At 41.7% G+C, this 18,854-nt stretch overlaps 1 protein-coding gene across 2 annotated transcripts in view; it reads left to right on the top strand.

The window, feature by feature from the left end:
* Positions 1-2,461: 2,461 nt before the first annotated feature.
* cerk (ceramide kinase) overlaps positions 2,462-18,854 on the top strand; it is a 53,484-nt gene continuing 37,091 nt past the window's right edge. For both annotated transcript variants that reach the window (XR_004613067.1, XM_034578223.1), the window contains exons 1-3: positions 2,462-2,746; positions 16,779-16,886; positions 18,670-18,792. Coding sequence is in view for 1 of the 2 variants with exons in the window: in XM_034578223.1 (XP_034434114.1) it covers positions 2,599-2,746; positions 16,779-16,886; positions 18,670-18,792 (379 nt within the window). In the remaining variant the exon portion in view is untranslated. The remainder of the gene's footprint in view (positions 2,747-16,778; positions 16,887-18,669; positions 18,793-18,854) is intronic.

Below are 18,854 nucleotides of genomic sequence, written 5' to 3'. Positions count from 1 at the left end.
CGAAGCGGGGCTTGCTCCGCGTGGGCCAATCACAAGTGAGTTCCGTGGTGAGGTGGCTCGGGCAGCAGCTGACGTCACAACCCGCCGTCTGTGCGTTTGTTGACAGAGAAACTGAAGTGGTCAATCAAAAGAGAGAGAGAGAGAGAGAGAGAGAGAGAGAGAGAGAGAGAGAGAGAGAGAGAGAGAGAGAGAGAGAGAGAGAGACCACCAGCATCAGGACCACAGAAGAAATAAATAACAGTGTTATTAACTGATGATAGTTGTACTTTATTAAAGTTTGGGTATTGTATACACGTATTTATATACTTTCCATATACTTTTATTCATACACAACTTTAAAAAGATGGTTGTCTATAGAAAAGAAGATAATGTTATGTTCTGTGTTGACAAATGTTATGATGATCATTGACTGACATCTTTTATTGCTGTCTCATCATTATGCCAGTTTATCAATGCAAGCTTTCATTAGAATCACAATCAGCTTTATTGACCAAGCATGTGAACACATACAAATGATTTGACTCCGGTTTCACATTACCCTCATGCTCCACACATAGAAATAGACATTCAGCTGTAGGGACAAGGACAACAACAAAAGACGTTGACAAATAATTCAAAGAATTGTACAACTTTAATGACAGTGGTGGATGGTCCAGAGTGTACTGTACAATAGCAGGTGAAAAGAAAGCTGGAGACTATGCAATATATTGGATCTAAGGACCAACACCATAAGTATACACCATGAGAGTATGTACACAAGAAAACTGGTTCTGTAATGTGTGGCCAGCATGAGTAGTACAAAGAAGCAATAATGTAGTGCAATATTAATATCATGAAATATTAAATAAATGTGCAGACAGGGGATGGATATGTGTACCCTTTTTGAAATAGTAGACCAGAGAACAGGTTAGATGGTCTGTTAATTTATTAAACTATATTCATATCTAACACAGTAAAGTACAGAGCCCCTGAAGTCCCAAAAGATGATTTTTTTTTCTCTTGTGCCCACAAGATATTTATTAAGCTGCACACAGCCACCAGATTTGTAATATAACATGGAGAAAACTCAATCCAGTTTTATGTCATACTATTAAATTCTTGTTGCTCTTGCACATTTGTTTTGCATTGTGAAGGAAAACAGCCGCAGCCGACAAACTCTTAAAAACTATAAACGCAACTTAATGTTGTCTTTAAAGCATCGTCCAGTCATGTCTTTACAACGCAGATATTAACTCTGTGTGCACAACTTTTGTATCTTATGCGCACAACATAGTAAATTGTTCCCACAAGAAAAAAAAAATACAGTCTTTTGGGACTTCCGTATAAAGCATGGATTTGTCATGGTGGGATAAAAACATGAGACAGTAGAACACGACTTCATTCATAATTCTGAAGAAAATGTCTCCTCACCCATGGCTTCCCGAAGAAACTCCACTATAGGTCAGAGACTTAAGTTTGTGTCTGAATGTCATTTGCTGATTTAGTTCCACAGTTTAAAATCCCAACAGGTAAGATTTAAAAAAGTTTGTACTCCCTCCTGTTTTGTTTTCTCATATGAAGCAGCTTTGCTAAAACAAAAACCTGTTTAAATTCCTCATGAACTGTCTTCCTCTTTGTCACTGTCACTCGCAAGGCCACACCCATGAGCACTTCTCCAGGCTATGAGTAAAAAACTGAGAAAAAGGCAGTGGATTGTCTGTTAACACATTATTTCCATTATCTTGAAATCAGCCCAGTGTCTTTCCAGAGTTTGAGGTGAACACACAAACATCGGTGCCAAACAACTTCAACACAGTTTAGTCATAACTTGTGTTCACGTTGTGTTCATGTCATAATGATCAGTGTCTGAGTGTTAGGACAGGTTGAGATAAGTCCTGTACTGTGTTGACCTGCAGGGAAGCACCCAGCTTCCCTGCAGCTCTGAGTCATACAGAGTTTGCGTGTCCCTGCAGCTACTGATAGACGTGTCTGTTCACAGAGCCAGGAGCTATCACTCTGACACTATTTTCAGCTCCTGCAAACCTCACCTCTGCTATTGGCATTGACCATTGCAGGTTGTAAACTTTTTCATTCATCACTGCTTTACTTTACTTCATTTGCATTCATTTTACCTCCCAACTTATTTCTAAATCGTGATATAGATTTATCCTTTTTATTTCTACTACCTCTTTTTTAAAAATCTTTATCTTTTATTTTGCTTGAAAATGATCTTAAACTTTTTTTTTAATTTTGTGTCTGTTGTTTTTTCTTGTCTCTGTGCAGCACTGTTTATGACAGGAGCTTTGTAAATAAAATTGCTTTGACTTGTAAAGCACATTTACTGTGTTATTATTATTATCTTGATATCATTTCTATATCGCCCAGCCCTTTAATACATATGCAGCCGGATGTGGGCCGGTTTTACTTTTTTTTAACTGCTGGAGTGCTGGATCATCTCGCTCACAGACGATCTTGGTTTGTGGTCCCTTCTCCTCCTGTCAGCTCGGGCTCACTCACCGGACTCCTCACCTCACTCAACGCGCCCAGGAGCCGTGCCGTGCCGTGCCAAAGCGGACATGACAAGAACCGGGCCATAGAGCAACACGCGTGGGCGCAGTAATGGAGAAGCAGCCGCGGCTACTGTGTTCGAGGCTCCTCCGGGGACACAGGCAGGTGGAGGTGGCCCTGAACAACAGTGTTTTGGGCTGGAAGGACACTGACCGGAGCAGAAAGCGAAGCTCAGGATTCAGCAGTTTATCCGGAACCGGTGAGTGATTGAGATTTTGTCTCGATTCCACGCGAAACAGCTTCTGTGTCGTGTCTCTAAACTTCAGGAACACGTGCTAAACAACTCGAGTGTACACAGTGTTGCACAGCATACGAATGGAACGATCCCCCTGTAAATCATTGGCTCGTGGATATAAGAGCTGTCTTTGTCAGGATCGCGTTGAAGCAGCAGCTGTCAGGTCAGGCAGTAGCAGTGGTCGGGGTCTGCTCACTGACAGCAGCAGGTCACATAGGTGCAAGGCTTCTCAGTCAGAGACAATTAGCAGACCCTGTTTCTTACAAGCGAGCACTACCAGAGGCTGACAGTCATTTGATGCAAGTCTCCCAGGATAGGAGTGGATTCACCCCCCCCACTCAGACTCATGCATGAAAGCTGCCCTCTGCCCCAGTCAGCCCTTTGAACATCTCCAATACGTGAGAACAGCAGCCCCTGGGTTCAGCTCGGTCACTAGAAGTTTGGAGTATTTATCCAGGAGAGTTGGAGAAAGACAAACTGACGTAGAACTTGAAAATGCAGGAGATAAGATTTTTCTTCTCTTAATAATGATAATAGTATAATAATAAACTTTATTTGTATGGCACCTTTCATACAAGAAATGCATCTCAAAGAGCTTTACATGCAATACTACATCCATTCATTCGTACCTCTGGGTTTACTCTGACTCAAAGCTGGAGTGTATTGTACCAACTCTTTACCATTTTAGACTCATTTTAACCTTTTATTATGCATTGTAACTACTTAACATCACAACTTGTTTTACATATGTGTCACACGGCCTCCTAAAGCTGTTAGTTTTTCCATTTCTGCTCCAACATGTGACGTTCTACTTACGTAGCTGATAGCTATTTGTGTTCAACAAATGTTTTAACAGGCTGAGGCGAACGTTATGTTTGAATGTCTCTACCTAATTAAATAAACCAGTTATCTGAAACCAGCTCGTAGCTACTTATAACTGAGGGGAAACTTCACACACAGACACAATGTGCTTTTCCACCAAAGGCTTCTGAAACATATAAGTTCAGGAAGCTCCCCCCAGGGTAAATGTTCCTGCAGCGCACTGTGATTTATGTTTCTACCGCGGAGCCAAAGCCCTGATGTGCAGATACAGCAAATTAGACTGTTGAACTCTGAAAAGTGCCTTCACATTATTTGTGTGAGTGACAATACACTGAGATGATGGTGCATAAATCGAGGCGTAGTTTTATTTGCACATGGTTGTCAAATGTCATTTTTCCCCCTCATAATTGTGTTTATTTTTTCCTGCATAGCCAGATTACAAACTGACAGAAGAAAAGGAAGAAAATAAAAAAGTAACACAGCACATCACGCATAACACAGTTATAACCAAAGTCGCAGTTAAAGTAGGTATATGGTGGTGATAACAAAAAGGGACACACAGCTAGGTTCTTCACATCAGATTCAACATTTTATTTCCCACCTCCAGTTAACGTCAGGGTCCCATATCGTCTTTTATCTTCATTATATAATCTCAGTCTCTCCAGGTGCAGTGACGTTGACATTTCTCCCAGCCACGCATCAGATATGGGTTCACAGTCTACAGCTTCCTCATACGGAGAATGAGCAAAACCAAAAAAAACAGCAATTTGTTTCTTATTTATTGGCAAAAGCTAACAAGCTGGTTACTTCTAAGATTGCAGTCAGCGGGTTTCATACAGGCCCCGGCAAAAAAGTAAAAAATGCTTTCCTATGAGTTTGTATGTTAAGAATGTGCCAAGTCACAAATACCAGACCAAGATCTGAAAAAAGACTGTATCTCCTCATCATAACATCTCTGGAGCTGCTGCGTCCTCATTCTTGTTTGCCACGAGAGGAATGTAATACCTCTTTTACACCCAAATTATCACGTATGCATGTTTTTAAATATGGGTAAACACAGTTAAAAATAGGTCATTAACTCTTTTCCCATTGCCAGTGGGGAAGTTTGATCTCTGTTTTCTTTCCCTGATGGTTCATGTTCGACATCATGAACACACAGAGACACTCCTCACCTCACTGTCGTTTCAAATTATTGCCGAAGCCGATTCAAAACCTGAGAGTCAATGCCGATTGAACCTTCAGAAAGGTTCCAAGCTCGGACATTTTTGGGGATAAAACTTTTTTTTCTGAAATTCAGAGGCTGGTTTCTCCTCAAAAATGTCCCTCTTCCTTAAGTTCTATTCTTATATTGAAGACCGACCTCACATGTTGTGTCAACAGACAGCTACGCACCGCCTTCCAAGTTCTAAACAAGCTAGACTCTGAGCATACACTGGATCAACGGTATGTATCTTAAATTCTCTTTACTTTCACTGCTGTTGCAGAGCAGTGTCCCAAACTTTGGTCTTTTCCATCCTTTCTATCGGAAACCATTTAATCTGGACGTCCCTATGACCTCCCGGGGCTAATGTTTGTTCATCTAGATGAGGTCCCTGGTCTGCAATTGCTCTACCACATCCAGAGGTGTGATTACAGCTGGCACTGCACACTGGAGTTTAAACCCGGCCATTGACCTTCCTCAAAGTGGTATCAAGTGCCCCATAATAACCTGCCATAAAGACTTTCATTTGTTGAGTCTATGCTCAACGCAGCGACACCAAAGTTCCCCCCCCCCCCCCAGTAAGCATTGTGACAAGAGCAGTTCAGTTCACACTTGAGTTAGGAATCAAACAAAGAATGTTTGCCAGTAATAATACACAATACATAATTTCTTCTACAATAAACATTGTTGTTAAAGAAAAGGAATGGTGTCACCTTCATTTCTGAGAAAATCAAACAACTTGAAAGCGAAAATGGCAGATTCTGGTTTCTCATTCGTGGCTGATACATTGGAGTTAATCAGTTACTGTAGTAGAGATATGGTTTCTCGCTGTTTCTGGGCTCCAAGTGTTTTACATGTTGTTCACGTCATCGGCTGGTGAAACACTCCACGCTTCCCTGCCTGTGTGTGGGTATTTCCCTGTCTGTGTTTACCTTAGATTTGGAACAGCCCAAATTTCACAGCTGTCTGAGTCTATCAGGTGAAATGAATGTCCTTGAGATATGTCTCTCGAGCTGGTGGATTTTTTCCCTCTCTTTTGTTTGGTGTGTTTAGACACCAGCTCCTCACTTACACGGTCACAAATTGAGCTCAAATACCGCAGATGAAGAAGTATGTCAGGAGCCGGATGGGTTAATTTTCTTTGCCGCTTACCGTCTAATTTTTCAATTAAGTTTACTGAAAAGGAAAAATAAAAAGTGTGACAAATCAGGCCGGGGCACTGGGAGAAATATAGTAGATAGGAAGAGACGTGGTGGCTGGTACAAATTTTTCTATCAAGAAACATTTAGAGAATGAATGAGTGGCGAGAGGTAAGGAAAAGTTCATCCTCGCAGAAAATCATGCAGCGTGACTCAAATTAGACAAGTCTTCCTCAGCCTGTATTTTCCATTTTTACCCAAACATCAAACTGATGTGCAAGTGCCCTACATGTCCAGATGAATTGTTTTGAGCAGTGCACATCACTCTGGCCTTGATGTTTTGACTTACACAGCAGTAGTGTGTGTTACTGGTTGATATTTAAGTGGATTTGGCCCGAATCAGAGCATGCGTCAGTCAGATGTGCTGAGTGGAGCACCAGACAGGGTATCCCTAGTCACATGTTATTTGTGTCCACAAAAAGACTCACTGTCACAGATACACACATCAAATCCAGCCACTGAGGAGGCATGATCTCCGAGTCTAGAGTAAATCTAGAATAAATCATGGCATATGCTGTAGAGAGCGTCTCGCCTTCCCTCCAAATCTCTTTGCTTAGCGAGGAGTACTTCCTGAGGCCCTCTGAGCCGGGCCATTTCTCCTGGCCAGGGGGGGTTTAGATATTTGCTTTTCCGCGAGGTAGAGCTGGATATACATCTGATGTCTTATAACGAAGGATTCACTCCCTTACTGCAAGTCTTGGAAATCATGGTGATACAGGACAGAATTGTCTCTTTGATAAAATCCCTTCATAAAGTCAACATATTATTCGTAAAAATGTTTTGGTCTAAGTCTATCCAGTAGGATATTTGAGTGACATTTTTTAAATCTTTTTGTTGTGCTTTATTAGTCGATAGAACAATTAGGGTTCATCCTCAAGGGACCATAAATGTCTGTACAAAATGTCAAGGTATTTCAGCCAGTCGTCTGGAAGTGATGGATTATTCAACTGCTGTTGATATTAGTTCATAAAGCTGCTTTCGGACACACACTGAAAAATGTCCAGAATATTTCTAGAGGGGTTGTTTTTGAGGACACAAATGTCTGGACATTATCCGGAACTTTTCCTGCCAACCCCAGATACAATTAAAGATACACTAAAATTCACAGCAGTGCAAAAATCCAAGAGAAGCTCACGACAATTACAGAGAATCCAGTTTAATTGGCTATAATTGACTGGTACTCGTTTTGGCATGGGTAGTGAACTGACAGTACCACTGCACCTCCAGCGGCTGTTCTCCTGTTATCCCTTCCACCTTGGCTGCCCTTTCTCCTCCATCTGTTTGCCTAAGCATTGGCTTAACAAAACCGGCGCACCTGGGGGGAAATCCACGTCTTGTCTGACAGCTCACTGCCATGTGTACCCAGGCAGATCTGTGCTTTGTAATCTAAAGCTGGTGCTCAATGCACAGCCCTGTCTGTACATTGAGAGACAGCTACAGAGGGAGGGAGAGAGATACAGGGAAATAAACGCTGCCAGAAAACGACAGCTGGAGTTTGGGTAAACTGCACTGGTTTATACCTTATTGTGTGCATTTACCCGAGACTATGTTCAATAAAAGTAAAGAATAGGATCTCTAAAGCTAATTACTCTATACAATTACCTGAAGAACAATGTCGGAGCCCCTCAGCTATCACCTTATGATGAATTAGCCTCTGGGTGTAATATTGTGGAGTCTCAGAGACTCTTTGACCATACGAGTCGAACACAAACAAAACACAAAAAGCGTTACCTTTTCTTGCTATTTAATCGAGACGACATGTGAATACAGATAAATTACAAAGCCGATAGACTATGCCTTTCAGTTCATGTGTTCCGCCTCTTTTGTTCTCCACAGGGACTGTTTACCTGCAGGCAAACAAATCCTGGTCAAACTAGAAATGGAAACCAGATAATAGCTCACATTGTTTGGTTATACTAGAACTACTTAAATGGACCCTGCTTCCACTTACATCCAGCAAGGGGCCAAATAATCTTAAATATTAGGTTGAATCCCCAAGAACATAAACAGTTTTATCACACCCTCAGTTGAGTCTTATCTCCTCGCTTCCACCTGCGTCGCATGTCACTCGGTATACAGTATGTACGAGCAAAACAGGAATGACATAAACACAACAGAAACGGTGTTGGAACGCCTAAGTAAGTATTTTCTTAAGCTTGCACTGGCTTGTCCTCTAACACATTGTCAGTGCCAAACCAGAGTAACAATAAAGGGATTACATATTGATCCACTGTGTACAGGGACGGGTGCAGAGGACAACAGCAGAATGTGAATATGATGACAGCTTCGTGTTGTCAGACGACTAAAAGATGACGAAGGGCAGGCGCCGCGCTGTCACAGATATCTTGTAAACAAACATCAACTCTTGTGGACAAACATACTTTCATAAATTAAGCTGAATTAAGATCCATTAGAGTAAAATCATTTCCAAATTTCACATGCACGTTATAATTTTCCTTTACGGTTAGGGTTGGGTCACTTCAACACCAAAAGCATCGAGGGTGTGATGAGGAATTCGAAGACGTTAGGTTGACTTTATGAGTAAGCAGTTATTTTGAGGAGAATCCTGTAAGGTGGGAGGCCATCTTGTTTTAGGGAAGCAGGATGAGCAGGATCAGGAATCCAATCAAAACATTTCAGCAGGTACTCGTTGAATCAGCGTAATGATACCAAACGCGATCCAAAATTTATACTAATTAAATCAGAACTTAAATAACTGTCGCTAAAGTCAGTTAAAGTTGGTGAAACCACTTGCGTTTTGACCCAATAAAAATTTTATCAGAGGATTTGGTCGCGGGGCAACATAAATCTGCAATTTGTTTTATGACAAATTCAACTTTGGTAAACATTGACACAGGCATATGCACCATTGACCAACAGCAACAAGCTGTCTTGACTGTGTCGTCCAAAGGAGTGGAAGCTAATCAGAGCTTATTTACTACAATGATTGCATCATAGACTGTAAATGAAAAAGGATGACATGACAGCTGCCAAAAGTGAAGCACAATCATTTTGATTACCCCCTAGTGGCTGGCTGCAGTATTGGTCATAAAACCCACCTTTAACAAATAAAAGCAAATGAAAAAAATGCAATTACACATCAAATACAATTTTTTCAAAGATGATTTCTGGCATTTGGGGTAGTTTATTAGACTAATGCATCACAATCACAGAAATCTGCACAAACTGTGGCTCCAAATGACGTCAAAAGTGCGAGGTGGAGGTACCGTGTCTCAGAAATTGAATCGTCATTTTGTTCAAAGGGAGGAAGTGGAGACCCATTGTCCTTTATGTACTGTAAATAGGTTGCACCGTCCGCTGCTCATTGACCTTCTATGTCAGGATATAAAAAGCTTCACTTAAAGGTGAACAACAGTTTAGAGACAGGAGTCGATGGTGCAACTTAGTTTTTTCAAGCACCTGTAAAAAAAATTGCTGTTAGTTTGCAAATGCATTGCTGTGAATTCTCCTGCAACGGAAGTTCAAAAACGAACCCTACAAGTCCTTACTATGCAAACAAAGCTTCTAGAACCAAATAGGTCGCCAAGAAGTGCAGATGCATGTCACCATTGGGTCCTTTGGGTCTGACTGAGCCAAGCCTTCACAGCCTTCAGCCTGTAAGGGGTCGGGGGAAATCCAAACTGAAACAAAATAGCAAAAAAAAAAACGTAAGAGCCATACTCCTGATATTACATGGTGGATTGTGTTTCTACCAAAACCTCATGAGCTCTGTTACATTTACACAAAGATCCTCTTTGTTCCATTGTTATCGGATAAAGTTATTACCAAGATCAGTGGCTGTCAAACGAGTCCTGCTTGACTCTCGGCCTCTTTACTGATTTTAACTTTAGGCTTAACTTCGTCCTATAATAGACATTCTTAAAAAAACACTACAATAGTTAGTGGCCTCTGTCCTACACCTGAATGGGGGGGGGGGGGGACGACATTATCACATATAGGATTAAGCTGGAGTGACACAACAACAGATCACAGATTGTAGTTATCAGTGAGCGGAGGTCATATTTCATCTAAATTTCCTATGCAGACTTTACCCAGACTTAATTTTACCGACAGGCCCTCTGAGAAGTAATAATCACCGCTTGGTTACACAGGTCACCACCTGTAGATTCACACAATCTGCCTCATTTTAATGAGTCACTGGTGTAAACAATCATGTGCATAACAAATTCACAGATTGTGCAAATATCTGCACACCAGTCATGGCTCTTTAACTGTGTTCACTGTGAAGCGCAGGTGTTAATCCATCTCATGTGGCTGCAGTGGAAAGCGGTCGCACCCTGGCCCCTGAGGACTCAGATGTGTCGGGCTCAGTGGAGAAAGGCACTAACAATGCCAGTGCGAGGGATTACACTCCCACTGAGGGCAGAGCGACGCCGTGCCACTGCCAGAATTTGAGGTCCAGTTTCACATGCCAGGCTTGGGGAATGAATCTCTGTTTCACTCCTTGTTCTCATTTCACGTGCCCGTCTCTGTGAACCTGGCGTCACTCCCTTGGCAGTCAACCTCTCATGTGATCAAGTGAAACCTGAACTCAAAACCTGACAGGTTGTTTACACTTGTGTGCCAAGAACTCTGAGACCAACATAAAAAAGATATGTGTTACTTTGTAAACTTCTCAGGGACAAACATTAGAACCACATGGATCTGATAAGACTTACTGGAAATAAGAAAGTCATCAACGTAATCGTTCACTGATTAACAACTGAAAGCAAGAAAACGAGGCTGGAGCAATTTTGAAGGTGATGCAGCGCAGTGTCCATATTCTTTTTTTAATTTAGCTTTAGACTCATGGGTCCATATCTTTCAAACTGGAATATTTTTCTTTGTTTCCAGTCTTTGTGCTAGGCTAAGCTAACCAGCTGCTGGTTGTAGCTTTATACTTATTATACATATCTGTATGGTGAGAGTGGTATCAGTCTTCTTCTGTAACTCTACAAGCAAACCTATTTCCCTAAAGGTTATACTGTATTTGCCCCTCTGAAATTATTATTACCACCTGTACGCAACCATTTATAGAATCATATCCATAAGTCTATACATCTACGTCTGCATACCTCTATTTAAACAGCTTCTGGCACATTGTGAGATATAAGTTTAAAATAAGTTCTTTATTTTTTCCACAACTCACAGTTAAAACTCTTTATAAGAAAACACTGATATCAATACCACCAAGAAATCTCAAGTGTTTGCAGTGGGCTCAGTCGGGAAAACGCAAACACCAAGGGTCACGCTCCAGGTCGCACTAATCACTCATGCTTTGACTGGTGTTGAAATGACAATAATATTGTTTGCTTTTAATTTTCATGCAGTGGAGGTTGCTCTCCTCGTGACTGATCGTTCTTAGTTTGTGTCCCTTAAATGTTAGAGCTCGTCCTCCTAGGCCCTGTTGTCACATTCAAATCTTTGGAGCAACTGATGCAGCAGTAAGGTCAAACTTAGATTATTTCAAAGTTATGAAAAACAAGTAAATGATTTATGCCATTCATCTTAAAAGTATTACATGACCCAAACACCAGTCTTTAATATATCCGTGTTCTCAGGTATCACCGTAGCTGCAAAGCCACAAAACAAACATTTGTTATTGAGGCGAAGTGCTATGACATTATACAAGTAGAGCGCTAGCATTTTTTGTTTTCATCTCCAATTTAACAAGGAGGCAATGCATACCGATTCTCAGTGAACCAACCCTGCTTTAAACTTGATCACAGCAGTAAAATAGCCAAAGTAGAGGGTCAAATAAGATAAATAGTGCATATGAGTTATCATGGGCTGACAAACACCCACCCATTCACTACCCACTATCTAGGGACTTGCATGTAGAGGACCACACAGTGAGCTCATCTGCAAAAGAAATTAAAAAAAATTTGGACAGTACTTTGTCATTACGTCATTGTCGCAGCATTATGACGTACAGCAACAATTGATCTTAAAATAAATTAAATGTTTATTTTACACTTGGCTTTTATACTTTTAGAGAAAAGACGTACAGATAAAATAAACTAGTTTGCCGCAGTTTGTGCTGTGATGCACTGCTCTGCTCTGATTACATATTTTAATGCCACAAATATAAGTAGTAGAATCGGCTGAGATGAGGCTGAGACGAGCTGCCCCCTCTCCTCGGCGCCATTTGTTTTCGTGACCAGCAGTTGTACTCTACTTTTTCAAAATGCATTGTGGGAAGCAATGAGTCCATTATATAGGGTTTTAAGTAATTTCACTAAACTTATGGACAGTTATGGACGATATAGTGATTAGAGAGTGATTTTGGACACAGCCACAGAGAAAAGGAAAAAATAAATTGAAATAAAGGGATGCTTACATCCAGGCAACGCCACACATGCACAGTATAAATGTGGGGGTCTGGCTGTAAGTGTTGTGCACAGGCAGCGAGGCGTGGACCTGGTGTAGAGAGGAACGAGATGAGATGCTATGGCGGCATATCGCTTGGGGGAAGGCGAGCCGCAAAGTCGATCAGCAGTCCCCATCAGGAATAGAACTTATCGGAGGGGAACTTTATTTCTATTCCAATTTCAAGAGACATAAAGTGTCATGCAGCAGATCTTTAAATCAGAGGGGCAGAGGGGAGTTCCACAAAAAGAGAGTTTTTCTACGTGCATTTACAGAGGCGAAGGCGATGACTTTTGTTTGCCGATTAGTCGATGCTTGACCTTCGACTGGAGGATGGACAGATTTTAAGTTTTAAACTAAACAATTTTTCCTTTGAGTGCAGACACTGCAGAATAAACCCCTTTCCCCTCCTGTTCCTGAAAAGCGGACTTTCTGCAGATAGCAGTCCTCTCTCCAGCTCACACTCACACACTGAGCCCTGTGGTATGAAAAGGCAGTGCAGTGTCCTGGGTGACTGCCAGCGCTAAGATTCTTTTCAAGCACAAAGAAAAGTGTGTCAGCGCAGAGTCGAGAGGATCTGGCTTGTATGGCCGAGGGCTTAGCATGTAGCTCATAGGGACTGCACTGAGCTAAAAAGTCCTGGAAGTGTGAGTGTGTGTGTGTGGGGGGGGGGGGGGGGTCTACGTTCTCTGTTGGTGTGTGTGTGCTGATGGGATTACTGTGTGTTTATGCCTTTGTGAGTGTGTGTGTGGCAGGGTTATTGGAGCAGTGTTAGAAAGTGGGAATGTCAGCCATTGTCTCCAGTTCCTTCCCTCGAACCCACTTCACTGGGATTATTGGCTTTGTGCTTGTCTCTGGTGTTAATTTGACCAAGTCGTTCATAGGCCCAGCCTGCACAGAGACAGAGAGAGAGAGAGAGAGAGAGAGAGAGAGAGAGAGAGAGAGAGAGAGAGAGAGAGAGAGAGAGAGAGAGAGATAGAGAGACAGAGAGAGAGAGACAGAGAGAGACAGAGAGAGAGAGACAGAGAGAGAGAGAGAGAGAGAGAGAGAGAGAGAGAGAGAGAGAGAGAGAGAGAGAGAGACGCTGTATGTATTCAGTGACCCCGCAGGTTGTGAATACCAGATGAACACAGAAACATATTTCATGCATTTTTATATTTTTTGAAAGTCACTGTAAGCCAGGGAGCTTAAAACGTGTAACTGTGTAAGATACAAGATAAGATATTGATATATTCCACTCAGTGTTTTGGCACAACTCAGTTAAAAGTTTGGTGTTGAATCATCTCCACTTTGTTATAATCCTGGGCTCAGTGCGACTTTAATTGTCGCCATCGACGTGCAACGTTTCACCAAAAGATAATCTGCCTCTGCTTATCTAGTCACGCTGGCATGAAATGATTTGCGACACAGTGGAACATCCCGATCAATGCGACGCGTCTGTTTTTTTGTAGGCACACCTCGGTGATAAGTCAAAATGTCGGTTGGTACACGTTGCACGACTTTTACAGCAGCAGAAGAGTCTTCCTGCTGTTTGGAAGGTGGACGGTTGTGCGTAAATCAACAGCTCAGACAGTAAAAGTGCTCACTGATGTGCCCTTCCAGTCAGACTCAGTGTAAACATGCACAGCTGTTAGTCAGTAACATGCTGCCTCCTTGGGGGGGGATGTAAAAAAAACAACACATGAAAACATAACCTAAGTAAAAAACACGGGTACAGTTTGTAACTAGCATTCAGAGGTGAGAGCTCTATGCCCAGTATGTACTGTTTTTTTCTCTCAGCTTAATGACATATAGGTCGTGTGATTAAAAACTCTAAATTTAATTGTATGTATTGATCTCTATGTGTGACACATGGACGACTCCACCAGTGATGGTTCAGTGTCCGGCCGCTCGCGACCCTCAACAGGATAAACAGCTTAGAAAATGGATTGAATGTTAAAGTCTGAATAACCTTCAGTCATTCATTATATGTTTTAATACAACACCAACTATCACTTTGGCAGAGCACTAGGTGTCATTTTTCAAATAGCGGGAATAAACACCTCATTCTTCTTTTTTTTTTCTGAAATAAAGCCATTACCCACACGGCCATAACTCTTCTTCTTATTTGTCAAAGTGTGAATATCGATGGCCATAAAGTTATTCATGCCTGCATGGCGCATCATCTTTATTTGAGAAAGAAATGAAATCCTATTCCCTCAGACTCCCAGGAGGGAAATAATATGTCATGCCTCCCTCCCATCCATTTCACTATATCACCTGAATAAATTTGTAGGAGAGACTGGAATATCTGTGTGTGTGTGTGTGTGTGTGTGTGTGTGTGTGTGTGTGTGTGTGTGTGTGTGTGTGTGTGTGTGTGTGTGTGTGTGTGTGTGTGTGCGTGTGCGTGTGAGAGAGAGATGCAGTTGAGGAGGTCAGTTAAACTCTTTGCAAGTAATATCGTCCTCTCCGAGTGCAGAAGTGCTCTTGTGAATTTGTTCCGTGAGTAGCAAAGCCATCGGTTGAGCTCGGGCGCCCCGAATATCTGAATCTCGATATAGAAACTATTTACAATGGCGAGATATATTGCGAGATCTACTATAGAGCATCGAAGCGTCCCCCTCCCCCTGCAGAGTTGCTCTTTTTTTACAGTCCACGTCTTTTTAAAAAGTGATTTCAATGCCTTCGCCTGGATTTTCTCTGGTCACTCTGTGTCATAAGCTGTTTTCAGACATGAACTTTGAAGTTTGGCTTTCACATATAAATTCCTGTGTAGAAAGCCCAGTGTTTGTGTTTACAGCACATTGATGCTGGCGTCTTATCGCCAACAGCTCTCGCATCTAATTATTTGAAAGCTGACATCATCTTTGGCCTCCTTCTCATCCTGAGATATTTGCAGTGGTGGGATGTAACAGAGTCCATTTACTTTATTTCTGTACTTAATTGTTATGTATTAAGTAGATTTATATCCAGGTACTTTTCACTTTTACTCCACAACATATATCAGCAAATATCTGTTCTCTATACTCCACTACAGTTTTACAATGTATTTTGTTACACGTTCACATTGTCTCTGTATATTTTTAAAAGCGATCAACAACAAGGGGGTGATTGGTCCATTGATCCAATCAGAGTGGGCAGGTAACATTAGACTCCGCCTCCTGCAGCAGCCACAATGATGTAGTATTGGAGAGGCTACGTTCAGCAAGTAATTCAACTTTTAATACTTTAAGTATATTTAAATCAGGTACTTAGTTACTTCTAATCTAAGTTATTGTGGTACTTTTACTTGAGTACATTTAGTCTATTTGTACTTTGACATAAATTAAATGTAGGAGTATTTCCTGCACTGCTGGATATTTGTCTTCCTCCAGTTTTGTGCCCGTCATGTGTTAGAAACGTCATCAACGTGAATTGTTCAGACCTTTTTCCTGGTTGCTGGCAGGTAAAATTCCATTTGTGTTCTCACATGGGCTGTATGGGCTCACTCTGGGTGATTTCAGCAAAGGGTCCAGACTCCCATGACTGACAGCAGCTACATTACTGCAGAAAACAACAAAAGAAACCGTTTCCCTAAATTCTCTTTAATTTCCTAATCTCTGCCTTCCCATTGAAGTAAATGAACACTTAAGTTCTTTAAGGTCTCTCAGGCGCTCCTTCAGGCAGCCGACCTGCTCTGTGCCAGAATCGACTACATCACACAAATGACAAGTAATGAACTATGATGGTCTGACCTTCCTTGCAAGGAATAAAGTATACTTAAAAGATTATTATTCTCAGATCTCTTTATTCCAGAAGTCTCACCAGGTCAAGTTTCCACCCAAATAACGAACAAATCATTCAAACTTTACCATCCCAGTGGCCTGAATCCCGTTTCCATGGGAAGGAAATCCAGGCACATTTTTGTTCCTCCTCAGACACCCACCTTCCCTCTTGGGATTCAGCCTTGTGATACCTCACGTTCATTTTATTGCTTGTTCCAACACTGACAGACTTCCAGTGAGTCTGATGAAAGCAGGACTGAGCCGAGACAGTTATGTTTTACAACGGAGATCTGAAACATGCCAAAGCACTCTGCAGCGGCGTGGAGAACAGCAGGGTCAGGGGATGACTCCTTGGATATTACACGTAGCCATGTGATTATTGTTAATGTTTAAAAGATTAAATATTATAGCAGCTGTGATCTTCACAAAGGCGATGGTGTTTTTTTATGAAAATGTCCTTTGTGCGTGCTGCTGTGAGGACTCCACAGCTGCTTTGGTTTGTCATTGTGTGTATGCGTGTGTGTAATTATACTTTCTGTGAAAAACAGACTTCTTCCTAATAACAGAGACTAACTGTGACAGCAAAGGAACATCACCGCTTGATTATTGCTTCCTCAGCTCAGTGTTAATTCATTCATACATTCTTTTGTGAATCTCCGCAGCTCACAGTCACGCTGTTCCGGTGTGTGAGATAGTCGCTGTCAGCAAGACTGAAGATGACAACACAAAGAAGAAGCTCGGCTCCCAGCTGTATCCCCATGCATTCACAGGTACAACGTTTGATTAAAGCAACACTGTGTAACTTTTTACTTATCAATTCTGTTGGGCTTCAAGCGATTAAGTGTTTTTTATGTAGAAAATTAACTGAAACACAATTGAACGCTGGATATTACCCATGATCCCCAGCTCCCTGAACCAGAAGAGGTTTAAGACATTTTTTAAGTTTCCTTTTCAAATGTTGGAAATCAACTTTTTATTAACTTCTAAGTCTTACAAATAACTTGACTTCAGACTTGACTCATGAACTTCACTCTACAGAAAATCAAAGTCCGTTACCTGAAACAAACACGGATCATGTGTCAGAGCTTCCCTTTAAATATCCAAAAGTCGGCTTTCAGGGGTTTAGCTCCTTCGTAATTCAAACCACGCATCAAGCTAATTTTGAAGCTGCCATTTGAAGGTAAAAAAGTGGCATGGTGTTGTTTTAAGGCCATTATATGTTCACTAGTGTGCATTTGACAGCTTTGCTTTTACTGCAATGATTTTCCAATTCTTTGAAAAATCTGTCCTTCATCCTCCACCTTTCTGGAAGTGCAGAGCTTAATTGCTGAAGTGCCACTTTAAGAAACAGTTGCAGGATCTTTTTTTCTTTTGTCCTTCCAACAACATTGCCTGAAGCCGGTTTTCATCAGTCGCTTTCATTTTATGTGCAGTAGGTAAATGCCATATCACAGTTTTTTTGGTGGTGAGCGTGCCAAGTGGTACCAATCACAAGCGATCTGGCAGTGGGGAATAAGCCGGTAGACAGCTCCACAGTCTTGCAAGTAATGCATTAACAAGAGAGTCAGTCACAGCTTAGCCTGACTGGGTCTAGGATGGCAGCGTGCCCCTGACTTATGAGCTCATGCTTGATTTTGGAGCCATTAGATTATATCCAAAACAAGATCGGATTTACATTATTTATCGCAGCCGAATGTTGCAAAAAAAAAATTACCTCCCTAAAAGGAGCTTTTACTGGCATTAGAGTGCGTCGACTCTGACACGGCAGCATCCGCGGAAACTTGGCTTCAAAGACGCGTCCTGTCCTGATTATGTAACTTACTAAAAGGATGATTCAACATCTCTCCTGCCTACCTCACTGTAAGAACCGTAAGTGAGGCCTCCTGCCTGGAAAGTTAACTTCTCTATCTGATGGAGAGAGAAAAAAAAAAATGCTTATGTGATAACTTCACTTTGAAATGCTTAGCGAGTGAATCCGCTGTCAAAGTGCTTAGCGAGGGAATTTCTTTCGGTCTTTAACGTAAATATTTCAGTAATGTTCCTCGAAAGATATTTCGCGACTTCCATCTCCACATCCCACTTCCTCTTCCCTGGCTTATCTCCCTTTTTCCCCTCATGCCCTTATTTCTTACTCATTCACGTATATCTGATTTTGTTTCGACCTGGCGGCTGGAGATAAAGTCGGGGTTCATTCTCAGTAGCAAGTCTGAGCCGGAGGAAAGTCAGGTAGTCGGAGCCAAAAGGACATAGGGAAAGTATGATACGTCTGTGGTGACAAAATAAAGACCTGCACTAAAGCCCAGCAGCACTCGCAGTGATTCATAGCTGGGGAAGCACTTTTTAGATGGCTGATGGCAAACATGATATGAATGGGAAAGACCTAACTAAGGGTTTCTTTAGCACGTTTGAATCAGATTAGGAATTATCTTGTTTTCCTCTGTGTTCCTTTGACTATCTTTCTTACGTGACCTGAAAGTACCTTTGTGAAATATAAAATACAAGCCACCCTCAAAAGTATAATTTTTTTCTCACTCTCTGTTCTTTTTTTTACAGTTTCCTACGTGGTGAGGACGCGGCAGCACCAGTGGCGCTGTAGTGACGTCACCTTCCACTGTGCCGATCTGATGCTCTGTGAGCAGTGGGTCCAAGTTGTCAATGAGCAGCTGTCACTACTCAGTGCGTAAACTTTTATTTTTTTTGATTCTTTAATGCATTTGATGACGTTTATTGACTAGACG

This window comes from Hippoglossus hippoglossus, chromosome 23 (assembly GCF_009819705.1).
Source record: "Hippoglossus hippoglossus isolate fHipHip1 chromosome 23, fHipHip1.pri, whole genome shotgun sequence".
Taxonomy (NCBI): domain Eukaryota; kingdom Metazoa; phylum Chordata; class Actinopteri; order Pleuronectiformes; family Pleuronectidae; genus Hippoglossus; species Hippoglossus hippoglossus.
This window is presented reverse-complemented; position numbering and strand designations above follow the sequence as displayed.